The sequence below is a fragment of the Cynocephalus volans genome, chromosome 6 (genome assembly GCF_027409185.1).
Source record: "Cynocephalus volans isolate mCynVol1 chromosome 6, mCynVol1.pri, whole genome shotgun sequence".
In the NCBI taxonomy this organism is placed as follows: Eukaryota; Metazoa; Chordata; class Mammalia; order Dermoptera; family Cynocephalidae; genus Cynocephalus; species Cynocephalus volans.
The window spans coordinates 133,788,064-133,807,546 of NC_084465.1; the positions used below are offsets into that span (position 1 = coordinate 133,788,064).

General features: G+C 46.1%; 1 protein-coding gene across 3 annotated transcripts in view; it reads right to left on the minus strand.

The window, feature by feature from the left end:
• Window positions 1–474: 474 nt before the first annotated feature.
• The window catches only part of FRMD4A (FERM domain containing 4A), a 204,342-nt gene continuing 185,333 nt past the window's right edge, over window positions 475–19,483 (minus strand). For all 3 annotated transcript variants that reach the window (XM_063099750.1, XM_063099752.1, XM_063099749.1), the window contains exons 18-23: window positions 19,366–19,422; window positions 16,414–16,651; window positions 15,402–15,569; window positions 13,372–14,276; window positions 11,074–11,170; window positions 475–3,565 (exon numbers count right to left, since the gene is read on the minus strand). In XM_063099750.1, coding sequence (XP_062955820.1) covers window positions 3,463–3,565; window positions 11,074–11,170; window positions 13,372–14,276; window positions 15,402–15,569; window positions 16,414–16,651; window positions 19,366–19,422 — 1,568 coding nt within the window. In that variant the 3' untranslated portion in view covers window positions 475–3,462. The remainder of the gene's footprint in view (window positions 3,566–11,073; window positions 11,171–13,371; window positions 14,277–15,401; window positions 15,570–16,413; window positions 16,652–19,365; window positions 19,423–19,483) is intronic.

Sequence of the window (19,483 nt, forward strand, 5' to 3'; positions counted from 1 at the left end):
TCCTGACAAAGACCGGCCTCTATTCTCAAATCCTTTTTGTAGTAGAAGGAATACGAAATTTAGGCTACTTATCTTGTATAATTAACAAAAAGAAACTAGAATAAGAGGGAATTAACCTCTACTAAACAAACCAAGCTTGTCTATATTATCAAGCAAGTCAATAAGAATACTACCTATAGACTGACTTTATAAAATGAGCACAGTGAGGACACAGGCACCTAAACTACAGATTTCTAGAGCGTGCTTAAGCATTTGTCACTTAGAAATAAACAAAATCCGCAAGAGGCAACTGGGATCTTTTCATTTTGAAAATGCTTTAATAAGTGTTGACAACACTGTTTTGCAAAATGTAAAGGTATTATACAAATTCTTAATACAAAAAGAATAAATTAAAAGCAGATTTCTTTTTAATTCTGCAACTTTGTCTACAACATACATCTTTTTCATTGATTACAGTTGAACAGAATCCAGTAAAATCATTTTACATGCTCTACAGTCAGTTTCAGGAGCAACCTAATCTTTTCCCCCCAGTATTAGAGTCCATTTTACACAACTTGTAATAAACTATTGACATTAATGTATATGTAAAACTTTACACGTAGTTAACTAAGCAGTAACTGGTCGTCTGATAGCACCTGGATGGGGTTTGCTATATTTAGAACTAAACTAATACTGAATGAAAACAAATTGGAATTTTAAGTTTCAACACTCACCTGCATATTATAAAATAAAAAAATCAAACTGGCTCACAACATAGTCTGATGTATGTGTTTTCACCAGTCTCCTGGCTTAAACCGGCAATTTCTTACACACATCCAAAGAATCCAGTAGGGTTTTATATTAGATCAGAGGCTTCATAGTTCATCTTATTTTGTTTTAAAGAAATAGGGATATATAAAGAGTTTGCAAGTGCTTGTATACAATAACTACATCGTTTCCCACCACACCGATCATTAATCATGTCAGTCTGAGGACTAACACTTTATGTACATTTTGTATTAATTGAACACAGCTAAACAGTAAAACCTGTTTTACTTAATCTGTCTTTACTACCAGACTATCATGATGCTTGCTGGAACTGTAATTCCTGTTTCCACTCCATTCTTTTCTGCCCCCCGAATCTAAAATGTAACCCATGTTTAGAAAGAATTTCTGCCTCTCATTTCTTGTAACCCAACTGGGCTACAAGCTTGATCCGATTTACTTTAGACTTGAATTCAAACTATTATACTTGTCGTATAACCTGTAACCGTGTAACCTCGTCACCTTCTCTAATTTCCCTTTTGACTGTTCCTGTTGCACATAGTTCTGTCTGATTATTCATGTATCTTCTTTTGGGAGAAATCAAAATGGCACATGTATAATGTTTCCGAATGGGGAAGGAGAAAAACTGTAGCTCTGACCATCAAAATAAGGCAACAAAATCAATCAGTCCTTAGAATCAATTAGTAACATCATAACCAGTTTCTATTTATCCTGCAAGTTTATCCCTAAAACGTTCTGGAACTATTAATCCCTCCTGCAAGCTGGAGCCACCAGCCCAACCATGCACAGAGCTGGGGAAAGTAGACCCTGAATCGTTCATAGAGAGGTGACAGAGGCAGCCGTGGCCCACCTGGTCCCAGCCAGGTGTGCGTGCTCCGGCTCAGCTCCTTCCAGTGCTTTCCAGGCTGCAGCAGAGGGAACACCGTGGGTATTTATTTCGTTTTAGTGTTCATTCTTACTCCTGGTCTGGTAGAGTCTATTGGTATTCTTAGATTACACATACATGAGAAACAAAGATTTTTCTTTTTATGCTAAAGCTAATTTCAGTTTTGCCTTCCCATAAAACCACCCCCACCCCAACTCCTGTCCCTGGCTGTCAAATGCCTTTCCGATAGGAAGTCATTACAGGTGAGAACCCGCCCCCCCACTTGCGCCAACAAGGACAGCATACCACCTCTGTGGAGGCCTTTTTGTGCCATCATGAATAACCAACTAAGATTGTGCACTTGTTAGTTACTACAAAAGTATTTTTGAGGCCTTTGAAGATTGATGGCTTTCCAGTTGTGTATCAAGCACAGCTCAAAACACATGTAAACGTGCAGCTCCCCCACGTGTTATTTTTTTCTTCTTTCTTCCTCTTTTGCTATCTGCAGACAAATGTGGTGCATTAAGGTGACTGATAATGTTGTAGGTGTCTGGGCCCTTTGGGAGCTCATATTTTTTTCAACCCTGCTCTGCCTGACGGCTAGTAGACACTGAGTAAAATCTTTTTACCTAAGGGCATAGTTGGGTTCTTTGAACACGTGACACGCAGGAGAAGTCGGATGTGAGCTCTTTGTCACACAAGTGCTAACAAACATAAAATAAGCCACAAAGTCAAACACTTGAATGGGCCGCCATGTGCTTTTTCCCTTGGTTTCCCATAAAAAAGAAAATGAAACACCTTGTGCAAAAAATAGGATACACTTTTACTGGTCGTTTTAATGAGAGAGAACCACTTTTGGCAATTATCACCTTACAAATCCAGAAAGGAAAGCAGCACTGTGTCTGGGGCTTGGGCTGAGTCACCCGCACAGAACAGGGCTAAGCGTACACTCTGCTCCTCCCCATGGTCTCTCTTCCTTCATGTCCAGGTTGGTGGAGGTTCTGGGTCACTGTGCCAGCAAGCCTCCCTTGTCTTTACCATCACATTGGTCAGTCCTTACCATCACATTGGTCAGTCCTTCGGGCTCTCTACCGAGAGGGAAGGGGGCCGTCAAGGGAGAGAGGACACAATTAACACATGGGTGACTTTCACTTGTGATGTGTAATTAGCAGTTTAGAATTGAAAAGGAATTTCATTGCAGAAAGAATGTCTTCCTCGTGGCCCCTCCTGTTTTTGTGTTTTTATTTTATTTAATCTTTGGCAGCATAGAATTGATTGTGATCCTCTGATGGGTCTTGCTTTTCATCCTCCCCTCCCACCACGGCTACTCCCCCCTCCTCAGCTGTCTCATTAAGGACTATTTCAGGTGTGAACTGAATATCCCCCCAGGTGTCCTCTTCATGAAGAGCTTGGTTGGCCTACAGGTGGCAGGCTGGACACAGCTGAAGAGTCCTTCTGGATCACCCTGTACTTAAGTCCCCTGTTCTGTACTCTACCAATGCTACTTGTCTGCAGGAATTTGATGCCAGCAGCTTCCCTGATGGTTCCTGGCCTGGGGAGCTGTCATGACAGGGGGAAGCCACCAAGGTGCCATCGAGGATTGGTGTCTGGTTCTCCGTGGGCAAGAGAGCCAGGGGACACACAGTGGGACCGGAACCTTCCAGAGTGTCTCCTCAGTCAGGTTTTTAAGGGTGAGGGGATGCGGAGACGGGAGGAAAAAAGTGCTGAGGGCCGAAGCTGGTGCAGGTGACAGTGCATCTGGGTAAGGCAAATGAGAGGCAGTGAGGTGATCTCAGAATGGCGTTGAGGCGGTTGGATTGGGCCGGGCTGGCTCACACGAGGGTCCCGGGCTTGGCCTTTTCCTGCCCGTACCACTGGACATCAGCTAGTTCTGGATAGAGGGAGGAATCCAGGAAACAGCTGTCACTGTAGCTCCTGCGGGGAGTCCGAGAAGGGAGATGTGCGGTTAGTGGAGAAGTGGGGCGCTGCAGGCCTGCATGCCCACCTAGCGGGGCCTGTGTGCTCTCCGGTCTCCCTACACAGGGAGCCTGGCTAGTGCTCCCCACAGTGCCAAGTGGACAGAGGCTCTCACAGACGGAGAGAATCCATACAAGGGGACCTCCTGAAACGCTGAACATCTGTGACGGGGTGAAATGCAAGCTGCCACTTACTGAAGGCTGGGGTTGTCAAGCTCGGCTGCAGCCTGCAATCCCCGGGGATTTTCAAACATGCTCACGTCTGGGCCCCACCCAGGGATGCTGGTTTAATTGGTCTGGAGTGTGCTGGGTCCTGGGGGGCTCTCAAAGCCCCCACAAGTGATTCTCAGATGCAGCCAAGGCTGACAACCCCCTAAGCTCTTTTCCACAGGATGGCTTTTCCCACACAACAGATGCTTGGGTTGTGCTTACAGGAGACCCAAGGGGTCAGAATATTTCACTAGTAGATTTTTATTGTGTCTTGGAAGGACATTCCAAATGTGAGGTTTCCCCATAGTGAAACTGAAGTGATATTTTGAATTTTGTTTAAAAAAATGTTTTAAAGTCGATGCTGACTTTGCTTTATTCTAAGTAGTATGTATCATTTTGTGATTATATAAAAGAGTTCATTTAAAATATACAGGAAAGTACACAGAAGAAAATAAAAGTTTTTAAAAAAAGTCTGTTTCAGGTAGACATTACTATTTAAGTTGGGTAGAAGGTTCTTGAATATCAAGAAGCGATCTCATAGATATGCTGAAGTCAGTAATCATTACTAGGCATCATTAGTAGGGAATTCACCAACTATCCTAAACCAGTTCTTTCAGCTCCTCCCCTGCAGCTGATCTCCCTGTACCCAGTGCTAGGAGTATGGATGGGGATGGGTGACAGGAAGACACCTTAATCCAATGTAGTTCAAAGAAAAGAGAGTTTCAAGAGAGTCTTAGTAACAAACACAGCCTCATGCACAGTTTATGATTGAGGATAATCAGCCATCCCCATTTTTCTGTTTCCTTTGCTGACTTCTCTAGGAAAAAATGGATGAAGGTATTCTGGACTTTGTAAATGTTTCTCATCTGTCCTTAAAAAATTCATGAAAGCTGGAAAATGCCAAGGTATCTATGAGCGTACTGATGGATTTTAACGTGAGTCCTATGCTTGGCGCACAGAAAATATACCAGGGTGAATTCTGCTTTGATGTGGCTTCAGAAGCAAAGTAGCAAAAGGCCCTGAATTATGACACTGGTCATGAACATTACTGTGTTAGGTGGCAAATGGACGATTCTGTTATACCCACTCTGCAAACGTTCTCTCCACCCTGACAAAACTGCCTCTTGCAGTTTGCCTGAGGGACTGAAAAACTTCTGATGGGAAAGGTGGCTGTCCCCCCTTGGGGGACAGTCTCTTCCTAACTCCATGTGGTCCTGGTGGTGTTCTCCACTATGGTGCCAGGGGTGGACAAGTGACTTAGGTGGATTGACCACAGTTACTGGTTCAAAGATGGCCACGTGCCCAAGCAAGGACAAGCAGCTGTGAAACCTCGAGGATGTCAGTTTCCTCCTAAGAATGAAATCGACAGGAGCAAAGCTAGAGATGGAAAGGGAACTAGCCAACCCTGGCCCAGCTGCGCCTTCACCTCCCCAGTGACATCAGCCAGTACAGGCTCCCATTTGCTTACACTTGTTGAACTGATTTCTTCTTCATGTGCAACTAATACTGCCACATTTAAATACAGTAGTTTCTTAAACTCTTGATGGAAATTTTGTGTAGGAGACAAATGTGATCTGGATCTCTTTCGGACAAAATTTTCTTTAGGGGTATCAGAGAATATAAGGAACACCTCAGCCAGTGTTTCTCAAAGTAGTCCTGTGAGATGCTCTGAGGAAATAAAAGAAGGTTCCATGGACAAATAAGTTTGAGGACTCTGCCTTTTGGAGCACTGCGCTGTACATGGACATATATAAAGGCTCTGTGAAGTCCTGCATTACTTTGTTTCACCCAGAACTTACCAAACAGCATCACCTATTAACATTCACAGAACACACTTTGGAAAATACTATCTTAAATAGCCTAATATTATAAAATGTGATTGAATCTCTCATATATTGAAGCCTAAATGTCTTCTGGTTGAAACTATTACAGTCAAAAAAAAAAAATGTTGAGTGATAATTATATCACAAATACAAACTACCTCCGACATATAATCTGCTTCAGAGGAACTTAACAGTCCTCTGTAATATTGATCACTAAGGCTCAAGGAAACGCCATGAGTTCAGAGCAGTGGCATTTGGACGAGGCAGTAGGTTGTGTTCCTGTGGTAGTTTATTCTGTGAAAAGACAGCCTAACTCTTGCTTGGCCCATACTGCTCTCCTGTGGTTCATCAGAGAGGCTCCTGGATCACAGAATCCCACATATGATGGGGCATTCAAGATATTGTCAAGTCTTGTGGTTTTTACACCTTTAAAAACTCTTGGACTTTTTGTTTAGCTCATTAGAAATCCAATGCATAAAATAGATAAACTGAGATCTGAATGATGGGGGGTGGATGGGAGATGCTGGTGGGTGCCCTTGATTGGTGATTTGGTCCCTACCTGGCCCCTGGTGGGGCCACAATGTGGAAGCCACTGGCCTGCCCTTCTCCCGTCTCAGAGAAGGATGGAGCTGACAGCATCCCAGAATGAGCTGCCATTAGTCTGAAATGTAACTCTTTTTCAGATCAAAATTTATTTACTAAAGGAATAAAAGAGAAAACAATGACAAAATGAAGCTAGAATAAAAGACGTGTTCATCCATACTTTAGATATTCTACATAGAATATTTGTTAATGATCCCCATCACAATTGAAGTACGTGTTTTCTAAAAGCTGTAAGTGCTGCTTAATGTGTTGGTATCTGATTCTCACGTTATAGGGAAGAAACCCTTGTTCTGGTGGCTCAGCCAAGCCCTTGCTTCTCATTGTACAGATTTAGTTCTGTGCAAATAGTCAAGAAATGCCATGTGCTAAGAAAGCAAAATTAACAACAGAGACCCTTGAGAAAGCAATTATTCTTCACAAATAATACAAACAGGGTGGCACTGAATAGTCCCCCTATTAAATTTAAGTAAGTCATTTACTGAAACATGGCTTACTTATGACAAAGATCTAGGTGTGTTCTCTAAACTGTGACCCAGGAGAGAAGCTTAGACCTGGGCACTCTTGGTTCTAAGCCACCGTGGGTTCCAAGAGCAGTGACTTCCATGCCTGCTGATGGGATCTGCCTATGGGGACTTCCACTGCAAGTGGGCCCCTTCCTAGGGTTATACTCTGAGATGGCGGGTACTAGTTAAGCCAGGGCCTCTGATACCAGACAGGTGGTGAATTCATGAGCCTCTGTCACCCACATCTTAGTGGAGCTTGTACCTTACAACTGTTTGACATAGGAAGGTGGGTGTAAGATCTTGGAGGGAGGAATTTCAACAGAATTATTTTTTGTAAATTTTACAAATTAATTTTGTAAATGTACCTTTCAGCAATGGTTTATCTTCCTATCTTACTAAATGTCAGGCAATGCTTTATCTTTGTATCTCATTAATAATTGAGAAATGTGATTTGACTACATTCTCACAGCAGCTCTTAAAAACCTGTTTAACTCTCAGCTTCCTACTACCACCCCCAGTCCATCACCCTTAGTGGATGGTCATGCCCTTCATCCCGGGGGAAAAAAGGCAATTCTTTCGACTACAAAAATGTCGATCTCATGTCATCGTTCTAGCTCTAAACTTCTCTTCTCTGGCACCAGAGGAGGAGGTGTCCATCTTCCTTTGACAGGCTAAGCCCCTGCTTTTCTAATCCCGCATCTGCCACCACAGGGAACTTGTAGTAAAAATTGTTGCTCATCTCTCTCCTCATTTGTTCCCCATCTTGTCCCAACCTACTTGTCAGGCTGCAGTCCAGCCGTTTCTCTACAGCAAAACAAGACTCTGCTGTCCCCAAACACCCCCACTAGTTTCGGCATCTGTATTTTTGCCCATAGAATGACCTCTCTCAGTTTCCACCCGTCCAAGCCCCCTCCTCCCATCTCCAGCCTTTGAAGCCAGGCTTATGTAGCATCTCCAGGAACTGAAAAGTGACCCATCTCACCTCTGAATCCTCTCAGCATTTTGTTTTTAAGTCAGAGCACTTACTACAAAAGCATGGTGGTTTCTTATTTCCCTTGTATAACTACTGGTGGATTTTTAAATTGCTGATTTGAACTTGAACTTCTGGAACTGCAGTCTCTAGCATGTTTCCTGGATTATAACCAGGGTTTGATATTTTTTATCTAATAAATTTATAACTTTTTATCCACTTTTGCATGATGTTCCTATCATTTTAGTTATCCCTTAAAATGTTATTTAATTTCAATATCTGTGTCCCAATTAGATTGTAAAGTCCCTGGGGCTGGGAACCAGACCAGGGGTTACAGCTTTATGCCCACTGTAGCAGTGAATCACAAATTTCAACATGCATTTGATTCATCCAAGAATCCTGTTAAATGCAGATTCAGATTCAGTAGGCTGGGGTGGTGCCCAAGCGTCTTTCTAACGCACTCCCAGGTGATGGTGATGGTGGTGATGGTGATGATGATGATGATGATGATGATGATGATGATGCTAGTCTTTGGACTACATTTTGAAAAGGGAGGCTCTATAGAATTTCGTACAAGGAATAGCTGTCATTTAGGAATGCTGGGATGAAATTATGGGTGATCTTTGGGTGTCTGAACAATTCAGTTTGCTCTTGGTACTTTGAAACTTACATTGCAGTGATGATGTTCCTTTCATGGACACTGATTACTGAATCAGTAAAAAGCTTCTACAAATACTTGTGTGTACGTAGAGCCTGGGAAGGTCTAAGACATACTTTTGGGGTCTTTTCTGGGAAGTAGCATTGGGAATATCTAACACCTGATGTAAAAACATATGTATAAACATATAGTTATTCATGTATCTAGAAATAAGATAAAAATAATGGCTTCCACATCATTCAGACGTTTCCTTCTAGACATTCTGACATGGGTAAAGGCAAACATACATAGCACAGCTGGGATCACAAACTCACGGGCAGTAAGAATGAAACATGCCCTTACGATACCTCTATTCATCAGTACTTTGGTGAGATGGAGACTCAGACCCATCCATAATGGGTGAGTTTTCTGTTGCTTCTCTGAACAAAGGAAAGCAGAAGAAGGAAGAGAAGAGAGGTCATGTTAAAGAAAGGAATTGACATGGACATGATTAGTAGCTTATTAATACATTGGAAAAGCCCACTGATTAGACACCCAAGTGCTAGAGACAAATACGCAAGTCCTGCAGAACTTTCAATCCCCATAACTGAGTCAAAGAACTCTTTAGTTTTGTTAGACAGGCAGGCCTTGGCACTTTTTACCCGTCGTCTCATTATTTTATTACGTCATAGAGAACAGTATTGTTTGCTAGTGATAATTCAACTCTATCTGGCAAAACAGTTTACTTCAAGGACCAAAACATCTTTTTGCTTCAAACTTATCTTGAGTCCCAGGCTAGCTATTTGTTGTGAAATAGGCAAGTTTTAAGACCAGCTTAAGTGCATAGACATGTGAGGGCTGCCCGTAAATTTCTGAGCCTGTTGTCAAGTCAAAAAACACGATCATATATTTGGATCAGGTGAGACTGAGCGTAATCCAGAAAATTGTGAGGATCCAGAGAGGTATCTTGAGATCTGAAGTTCCCTATTTGAGTGAGATGGCTTAGCCCCAGGAGATAAATATAGAGAAGATGTGTTATTCTTCTATGAGTTAATCTTGGTGAGACTCTTGAACCCTAAACCTTGCAGAGGCTGCCTAGCTACACAGGCTAGAGCTGGAGTGTGGATGGTATGTGAGTGTTGTTAATGATTTGTAATGAGGACAGAGGGGTAGCTACCACCCAAAAGACAGATTGAGGGGTAGGAGTGGACACAAGAACACTATAGTTGGGACTATAGATTCTCTTAATTCAAAAGGAATAAGAGGCAGCATGTGGGATAGTTCATTGACTGTCAGACTTGAGTGTGCGTCAGAATCGCCCAGAGGACTTGATACAACACAGCTGGCTGGGCCCCAGCCCCAGAGCTTCTGATTCAGTAGGTGATGGGTGGGTTCGAGAATTTGCATTTCTGAAAAAATCCCAGGTGAGGCTCATGCTGCTGGCTGGGGGACCAGGCTTTAACAAGTACTGGAAAATGACAGGGTTTGGGGTCACAGAGAGCAGGGCTGCAATACCAGTTCCCTCCAGATGTGTGACTGGGCAAGGCACATACTTTCTCTGAGCCTCATCTATAATACTAAAATATCTGGCTATTTCCCTGGCAAGGGTGCAGTGAGGATTATATGTATGAGCTCATGTATGTTAGGAGAAGCTCCCAGCTTTTGAGTACACAGCAAGCACTCAATCAGTGTTAGATCCCCTTCTCTTCCGTCAAAAACAAAGAGTCCAGAAAGCCTGATTTAAAATCACTACAGGTAAACTTGCAAGAACAAAAAATGCCTGCCAAGGGTAGGAGCCTGAAATGTTGTCAGTGGGGCCAATTCTGGAATTGTGGTCTTTTCATGATTCAACTCACAGACAGCTGTCAAGGTTTTCCAGACATCTCCACCGATGCAAACCAGAAACTGTGGATAAAGCTGGATGAGGGGAACCCTGACTCCTTTAACCAACAGATGTTTAGAATGTGACGTCCACTTAGAGGTAATGTTTTAGGAGCAATACAAGAGGCGTATAGACCAAAGCAGGTTGCCTGCATCTGCCAGGCCCTCCGGTAGATCAGAGAACACTAACTGGCCATGAGATTACAAAGCTCTATGCCTACATTTAGACCTGTGAACGGAGCTGACTTTTGGTTTCGTTATTTTGCTGTGGGCAGCTTCTACTTGAAGGTCTCAAGGTACCTGATCCCCTTTGTTTATGGATAAGGAGCAAGAGGTTGGCCAGGCACAGCCTTTCTTCTTCAGGGGCATCCTGATACTGAGACAGCAGACACACTGAGATGCATGTGAAACACCTGGCCAGGCCCAGGACAAGGAGGTGCTTAATTAGCTGTCTTTCCCCTCAGCCGTCCTTGACTGGCATTTTGAGTTGGCCTGTGTGTAATCTGAACCCAGATCAAATGTTCTCTGGAATTCTGACCAAAGAAGCACAATTGTACATCCTGGTCTGCTTGCTTACATCCTGGGGACCACGACCTACTTTAAAAGAGAGCACAAAGAATTCACCCCTGTAAAGGGACAGCAAGGGGCAGGAGTGAGGTAGATGGGGACAGCAATTCATGGGGCTTCTTTTGAAAGGAAGATGTTTCCCAGTCATGAGCCCTCATCATGCATTTGCTGATCCATCTTAATGTCACTAGGATCTTAATATCTATGACACTCTTCCGAGCTGACACCACCTAGAACCTGGAAGAGGATTAAAGGCCTGGAAGAAGAACTCACCCAGTCTGCCAGGTCAGGATGTGGTGGGGACTGCTTGGGGGGGTGGCTCCAATTTCACTCGACGGTGTTGAGCTTCTCTGGCTTTGAGGTAAGGCAGCTGTGTGTAGGTGGCGTGGGAAAGGCAAGAAGACAGCGGTCAGACACAAGTGGAGGAGCTTGCGACTCATTGGCCCACATGAACCCAGGAGTCACCATTTCCAGGAATGCTGGGTATGACCTCATGGCAGGGTCTCAGTGACCCTACAGCAAGGTCACAGTGGAGAAAAACCTCTGCCTCCACCCCTGCACCCCACCAATTACATTTTCTCCCCTAAATCATGTTCCTCCATTCTGAGTCAGCTGACCTGGGAGAAGTGGCCATAGGATAGAGACGGCTTCTACAGCAGCAGAGAACCTGAAGCCCCCGCCAGTCCTTTGAGGGAGATTTGGGCAGGCTCATGCAGGCAGGGAGGGCCCATTTGTCTGGACAGCAGGGAGATATGCCTTAGGGCATTTTCAGATGTGGCCTGCGCAGGAAAATGATGCTCTCCATTATAAATAGAGAGCCTCGAAAAAGGTTCTCAGGGCTTGCTCTCTGCTATTTCAGGATTATCACTGGATGCTTTCATACACTTCGAAGGGGGCAGGGCTTTTAATAGCTCATCCAAATCTGACTACTAGGAGTTTACTGATGTGGGCAGCATAGAAGTCTAGTCAGGATTATTCAGTAGGAAGTAAATCCTACGTAAATGCATCCTTTGCTTTCTTGAGAATCTTTTTCATCAGTAAGCTTCAGACAGAGTTTCTTAAAAATTTTACTCTAAAATATGTTCCAAAAGATCTACCTAATCTCTTTAAGTAAAACAAACGTACAAGACAAGCACTACAGTTTTGATAGAATATAAACACTCTTGTGTCTTTGTTGGCAATATTTACAAACCACTGTTTCTTCTAATAGGGTAACAGATGATCATGCCCTTTAAGTGGTACACATTCTCAAAATGTGGATCCATTCTCGAAATCTTCCTGGGAAGTCAATGGCAAATTTCACTGGCCTTATTTTTACAGATGAAGATGGAACACGAACATTCTAGGACCTTGAAGGTCCACGGTACACTAATGATTACCTGAATCATTTTTATTCTGGTCTCTGGAGCTTGTCATTTGGCCAATGTGACATGATATACCAGTCAAAGGTGTGTGGGGGCAGAATGCAGGAGCCTGGCACACCTGGGCAGCCAGGGTTCCTTTTCATCCTGCTCACTCCAGTCTCCAAAAATCTCCTCCAGTTCCCCAAAGATGAAATCTCCCCCATTATCTTTCAGATAATTCCCCTTTCCCCTGACCTTTGCCCTTACTTAACCTACCCTCTTACTTAAACAAGTCGTGGTTTGCTTCTAACTTAATTTATTCTTACAATGTTTGTCATTCCTGTTATGTCTCAAAATCCTCCCCCACTTCCTTTTCCTACAGTAGGATGCAGAATCTCTTATCACTTCTGTCTCCCTCTCTATGGGTGGTGTGAGCAGGCAAATGAGTGTGTAAATATGCTAGTGCTGAGACCTGTGCTGCACATGGTAACTGCTCAACCAATGTTAGTTATTATCACTATTATTGGTTCTTAGGGAGAGGGATGAGAATGTAACTTCTTAAGGAAGTTTTTACTTGATTTACATTTTTACTTGATTCAGTACTGCTCAAGGCTCTGAGCACAAGAACATAAGGTAAACCTTAGTTTGATTGCAGGAATTTCCAGATGTAATATCAGGGGTATTGAAAGTGCTTTACAAAAATTACTCTGTGGATGTATCATAATATTACTGAAATGGGAAAACCAGGAGCAACCAAGAGCTATCTACCAAGACATCGATGTCAAGTGCAGAGAGCCCGTCTGCCTCTACCTGGGGAGACACTGCCAGATCTCAGGGCTTCAAGACCCATACCCACCCCCAGCCCAGCTTTCCTTTGCAGGTGTACAACTCGGGTCTCTAACTTACTAGAACCTCACCGTTCACCAGGGTAAAAGTGCACCTTTGGCTGGAAAAACCCTGAGACAAGACTTCACATAACTGTCTTAGATTTCTGTCCTCACAAGGGGAAGCGCTGGAGGGATGGTTTGCTCCCTAACTAAGGTAGGGCGAGGTGGCTCGGCCCACTGTGGAGGGTCAGGTGCACGGTCACTGTGCAGGACCAGGGGCAGAATGGGAGGGGGCTCTGCGGGGGGCTGGAAGCCCGCAGGTTTCCCACAGCTGACAGCAAGGTGCTGGAGTCAATGACAGCCCTTTCCTCTCTGCGTGGTCTAAGGTCGCCCGCTCTCACCTGACGTGGCCTTGCACATCTGGGGCATCCTGGTGACCCTGCTGTGCGCCACGAAGGTGCTCTGGGAGGAGGTGCTGTACTGAGAGCCGCTGTCCGAGGAGGTGGAGCTGGTGTGCGACAGGCGACTGTGCTCCTTGTGCGAGGCGGTGGAGCGCTGGTACCACTGTCGCAGCTCGTCCGAGACGGCGGCGCGGCCCGCGCCCTTGTCTTGGGCACCCTCGCGGCCCAGCGACGGAGTCCGCAGGATCTGCGAGCGCGACGGCGTCAGGCGGCCCGTGTCGCCCTCGTCGCCGCCGCAGCCGCCACGCCAACTCTCCTTGAACAGGCCGCCGGCCGTGTAGGAGTTGGAGGTCTTGAACTGCGCCTTGACGCTGTAGTGGCCCTCCTGGTCGCTCTCCAGGCTGCGTACCACCACGGGCGTGGCGCTGCCCTCGATGTACAGCGGGTACTCCTTGATGCGGTACTGCGAGCTGGGCTGGCTCTGGCTGTGCAGGTACACGCCGCCGCCCGCGCCCCGCGCCCCGCCGCCGCCGCCCCCGCCGCCGCCACCGCGCGCCGCCAGGTTGGGCATGCTCCCGGAGCTGGCCGCGCCCAGCGCGCCCGCCGCCCGCGCCCGCGCCCGCTCCCGCTGGCGCGCCTTGGACGGCGAGTCCTCGGCCAGCGTCGAGTAGTTGGCGTTCATCTGCGCCGGGTAGTAGTGCTCCGAGCTCGAGTGGCTGGTGCACGACGAGCAGTCGTCCATGGGGTCCGAGCCGTTGCTGCTACGAGTCCGCGGGGTGTAGAAGTCGGGGCTCCCCGTGTCGTTCTCCGAGCCCAGGAGCTTGCCCTGGGACTCCAAGCTGGAGCTCCGGTGCCTAAAGTGCAGGGCGAGGCTGTGCAGTCGCGTGGGGCTGATGTCCACCGACCTGCGGGGAGACGGGCTGGGTTGGTCTGGGGGTGCCCGGGGACGGGGAGGGGGTAGAGGCTCTGGGCTCACCGGACTTGGGGCAGAGCAGAGCACACGCCGGCTCAGAGCCTCCGGCCAATGGGAATCCAAGCGCGTCCCACTGTCCCCAGGCTAGAAAGGGAACTGCTGGTCCTTGGAGGTAGAGTGGGAAGTGGGACTGAAGTTAGGACTCGCACAAGGGTTTCCTCTGGAAAAAGTATGCCAATAGCCGGGCGTACTTTTATGTTTTAACCCAATACTGTTTTAGAACGCACATAAAGAGATCCCCATTCCCCCAAAGACTCGGAAATGGGCGGCTGGTGGAGCAGGAACATGTATAATGAATGATGTGCATCCTCCCCCACCACTACTTTGTCTATAATCCGTTCTGCTTATTTGAGTCCTCACTATCAATATCCGTCAATAGCACCTGGCAGACGGTGTTGCCTCATGCCAGGACTATGTGTGAGATTCCTGGTGGCCCCCTTGGCCAAGTACAGGAAGCAGTGGGTTCCAGTTCTGACTGTCACTCTGGGTAGACTCAGTAGCCCCCCCACCATGTAGCCTTCTGTGACCTGGTTTTGCTTCTTTTTAGAAAATGGAGGTATGATTCACAGAAGCCTAATTTTTGCCTGTGTTTTTTGTTCTTGATGAATTTATACCTTAAGGCCTTAAAGGAGTCTGGTATAAATTTGGTCTCAGTAGACAGATATAAGAAGACTATGGTATCAAATAAAGATCACCCCATCAGTGCAAGGCTGTTCTGGTCCCCGCTTTTCCCGAGCTAGCCTTTCTTGCCTCCACTTCCAGTAGGAAAGCTCCTCCCATGCCAAGTGTCTCCAGTAGCCTGGGGATTCTCCCGCTAGGTTCAAGTAACCACTGGATGTGGACAGTGGGCTGTAATGGGTCTGTTGGCTAAAGTGGGCTTACTGCTGCTCGCTCAGTTTTTTATTCTGCTTCATTCATAAAAAGAACCTAGCTCACAGATTCAGGCCTGATGCTAGCCGACCCATTATTTGGGCCAGTTTTGGGCCAGCCATACCTAATTTTACAAAGGAAGGGCTGGTCCAGGGAGGAAGGTAGCCCAAAGGCCTGGCAGACTCACCTCGTGGAATGGACGTAGTGGGGACTCCGGACCCGTAGGTCTGGTGTGGACGGCATGCTGGACTGGGAGTTCCAGTGAGGAAGGCTGCGGATGGGGCTGTTCTGCAAGGAGCTGCTTCCTCCTCCTGCCTCGGCACAGCTTCCTGTGCTGGGGAAGCGCTTGTGGCTACTGCAAACCAGAAGAAGCCACACTGATCACGGCTAGACAGACGGTCCCTTGTCCCGCGGGAGGGCTTGCTTGTGACATAGATGTTGATGTGGGGAAAGCTTGTCCAGGACTTCCCCTCTTTCCCTCTGATCTCTTCTGTGGTTCTCAGCCTTTCCCCCCAGCAGTGGGTGGGGGTCCTCGTCCCCGATGCCCCACCCCCCTCCACAAGGCAATATGAGATTTGAGACTCCTCAGCCTTCTCTGTAACAGGCAGTGTGACTGTTCTGTGACACCCCTGCCCTCAATCACAGTTTTGTTTTCCAAGAGACAAATATTTACCTGTCGGGCACCCACATGGAGCTTTATAGGGTATAAATAAAAGCAATGAGAAAAACAGAAAAGCAGAAAAAATGCCTTCCAAGAAAACCTCTGTACAATATCAGCCCTGTAATGAGCTGATAATGTACAGGTCCGATTACAGCTGTTGGCTCTGGAATTCTGCTGGATGATGGCTTAGGGTTCCACACCACTTTTGGATTCCTGGGAGTGGACTCCCATTTGCCATTTAGGAATAGTGCTGCCTAAGACTCTCTAACTAATTCCGGTGGAATTTAACTACATTAAAGCCATCTGCCAACACCTTGATTGTGAGCCAAAACCACAATTTCCCTTTGAATGACAAATCTGCACCTCAGTAGGATCAGCGGCAGAGGGCGCTGTGAGCACAGCACTGTTGAAAGGCAAACCCAGGAAGGAGGAACTAGGTTGATTTGACTTCGTACTTTGCGGTTGCTATTTGGGATAGCCCTTTGATTCTTTCACAGAGTGGACAGTGACCTCTAGTGTACTTCATGACCCAACTCACCTGGAATGACTGTGAGAGGAACGTTTCTTGACCTTCTCGTAAGGCTCATCTAAGGAGGACTCACTCCACATTTTGGGCTTTATGGGTGACTTGTCATAGTCATTGCGGTGACAGTGCATCTGCCTGAGTCCCTCCAGGGACTGGGGAGGTGGGGGCCTGTTGTGCGATGGTGGCCGAGGAGGGAGTCCCTTATGAGGAGACTGTAGGGGGGATATTGTGCTGGTAACCTGAGAGTCTTCTGTGCAAAGACAGAAAGACAGAGAGGAACTGAGCACGGGTCATCCTTCTCACAGACCTGAGACACAGCCCCCACTCTACCACCACCCTTACTTCAGCACCTTGAAGCCACACGGGCACATTCACACTTTTCCTTCCCTCAGATAATGAACAGCCTCATGACCCTTCCCCATTACTTCTCTTCTTTAAGAAGAGTCAATCCAAACCAGAGCAAAGCAAACCCAAACTTCAAGCAGAGTTAAATGGGAAGAGATGTATCATGTCTCATTAGACACAAATGAAGTCTGAATTTTATTAAACACTGTCAGTAAATGATTGCTTCACAGCAAACAGCAAAATGTAGTTATTATTATATTGTATGTTTTCTTTCAGTAGACACTAAGCATCTGATTTGCTTTGGGGGAGTTTAAGCTCCATGAGGGTTTTGTCTATTTTGTTCAATTATATCTTCAGTGCTGTGTGAATGCCAGCTGACACACAGTAGATGCTCAATAAACATTTGTTGGAGAAAAAATGAACGAATGTATGTCTGTTCAGTGTAGTCATTGGTGGTGAGTCTGGGTATCTACTCTTTGCTTTTTTTTCAGAGCTATCTATATTCTCTTTTAATCTGTTCCCATATATTTTAATTTTGGAACTGCTTTAAATTCTTCGGGAAGGGGTTGAGCTACAAGTATTAAATATTAATAAATCATTTCCTGCCTTCAGGGAGTAATGATCTAACACATTAATGTGCTCGAGGACTTTCTGAGGAAGCAAATTCAGTTAGTCTAGGAGTGCACTGTCTGGAAGGGCACTGAGCAGTGGATCTGCAGAGAGGGAGATGAAAGAAAGAACTGGAGCCAAGGCGTGGGGGCGAGGAGGTGGGGGTCAGGGGCAGGAGATCTGTGGGAGCAGACAGCCACCGTGTGCACCAGAGGGGCAAGGAGCTCAGCTGCTGGGTTTGAATTCCAGGCTAATGGGTTGGGATTTGGTCTGAAAGCCACAGGAAAACTTGACAACTTCTCATGCACGGATGTGTCAGGGTGAAAATCCTGCTTTAGAACTATTCATCTGGGGCCAGCCCCGTGGCTCACTCAGGAGAGTGCGGCACTGGTAGCGCCGAGGCTGCGGGTTCGGATCCTATACAGGGAAGGCTGGTGCGCTCCCTGGCAGAGCGTAGTGCAGACAACACCAAGCCAGGGGTTGCGATCCCCTTACCGGTCAAAAAAGAAAAAAAAAGAGCTATTCATCTGTCAGGGTTCAACAACGGGCAAGGCAGAAGTGAGAGTTGCAGGAGAAGAACACACAAAAGCACACAATTCCCAGTAACCTTTCACTTGACCCTAAATTCATTTCCAACTATTATTTTTTTCACAGCCTAATTCACAGTACTCCTGCCTTGGACATCCACTTCCATTCCCCCTTGGCCCCTTGAATCAGTAAAAAGCAGTCCCTCGGGAGAGCCCGCGATGGGAGTGTGGGGCCAAAGAGAGGCAGTAACGTCTCTCAGGAGGTGTGGGCTCTGGAACATGGAGAAGAAACTGTAACCATGAATGATGTCACAAAATCAAATCAACTAACGACGTTATCCATTGCTCCAGCAACTCCCCTGCTGCAAAGGAACCCCACTAATGTGTTCCTGTTCCCTTCCTTGGAGAGACTGGGGTACACAGAGGCCAATGACAGGGCTGGGGTCTCTGATATTCACACGCCTGCCTGCTCCCTGGTAGCCCCATGTCCTTCCCACCCACATAACAAAGCAGACAATAAAAATATCACAATCTGATTTCTAATAGCAAGGCCAAGACGACTGGGTAAATAACCCGCCAGGTTCTCCCCACATCAAGAGAAATCATTATTATGATGATGATGATGGCAATTATCATTATTACAATGACTTGGGTAGGGAGGCCTTTTATGTTTTCCATCTGCATAGCTACTTATCACTGCCCGCCTGAGGTTTCCCTAAAGGCAAAAAAATTATCTGCCACTTGATGTATTTCCACATCATTCATGCCCTCGCCTCCCCAAGTTGTGGCTTAACATCCACAGGAACATTCTCAGAGATGGTCTGTCCTGGGAATTCTTTCTTCTATGTTTAGTGGTGATGGTGGTGAGCTGAGAAGTTGGGGTGGGAGATCAGTTCTGTTTTTCTAAGAACTTCCCATGAAAATATCCTGGTTATCCTTAAAATGCCAGATTTTAAGTGTTCAATGGGAACTAATAGAACAATTTTCAAGGCCTGGCTAGGTGTCTAAAGGGACATCTCCCATTTCTTTTTCCCTGTTGTCTCAGAAAGGGAAAGAAGGTTGGTTTTATTCCTTCTCACCACCCCTAGATTCTCCTAGTGGGTTTCTGTCTTTGATCTGTAATCCAATTCAGTGTATACCTCTTTCCTCCAGATCTTATGAGTACTCAGAAGGCAACTATGCATGGTGTTCAGATCTCTGTTGAGTTAAAAATGTGATTTTCGCTGTAAAAAAGTGAAGCACCACTCACTGAATACCACTTTACATCTTACCTCTGGGCCACAGGATATACAAAAATTCCAGTAATTATGTGTTTATGGAGCACCCACCCCCTTCCAACTGAATAGGTGAATACTGGAAATGAGAGTTTGCCGGGACTCGGGCTGCCAGCCTGACCTGGCTTTTGCCTTTGCCCAGACGACACACAGATTCATCTCTGCTTAACCTGTGCTCCATGGTTTTAAGCAGGAAATAGGTAACCTACCATCCTCAAGGACGAGGGCATCTGAGAGGGAGCTGTCTTCACTTGCAATATTTCCATCTGAGAAGACAAAAGCAAAAGTCTATGAGTTTAGCTCATCCCTTAAACAAAGCTCTATCTG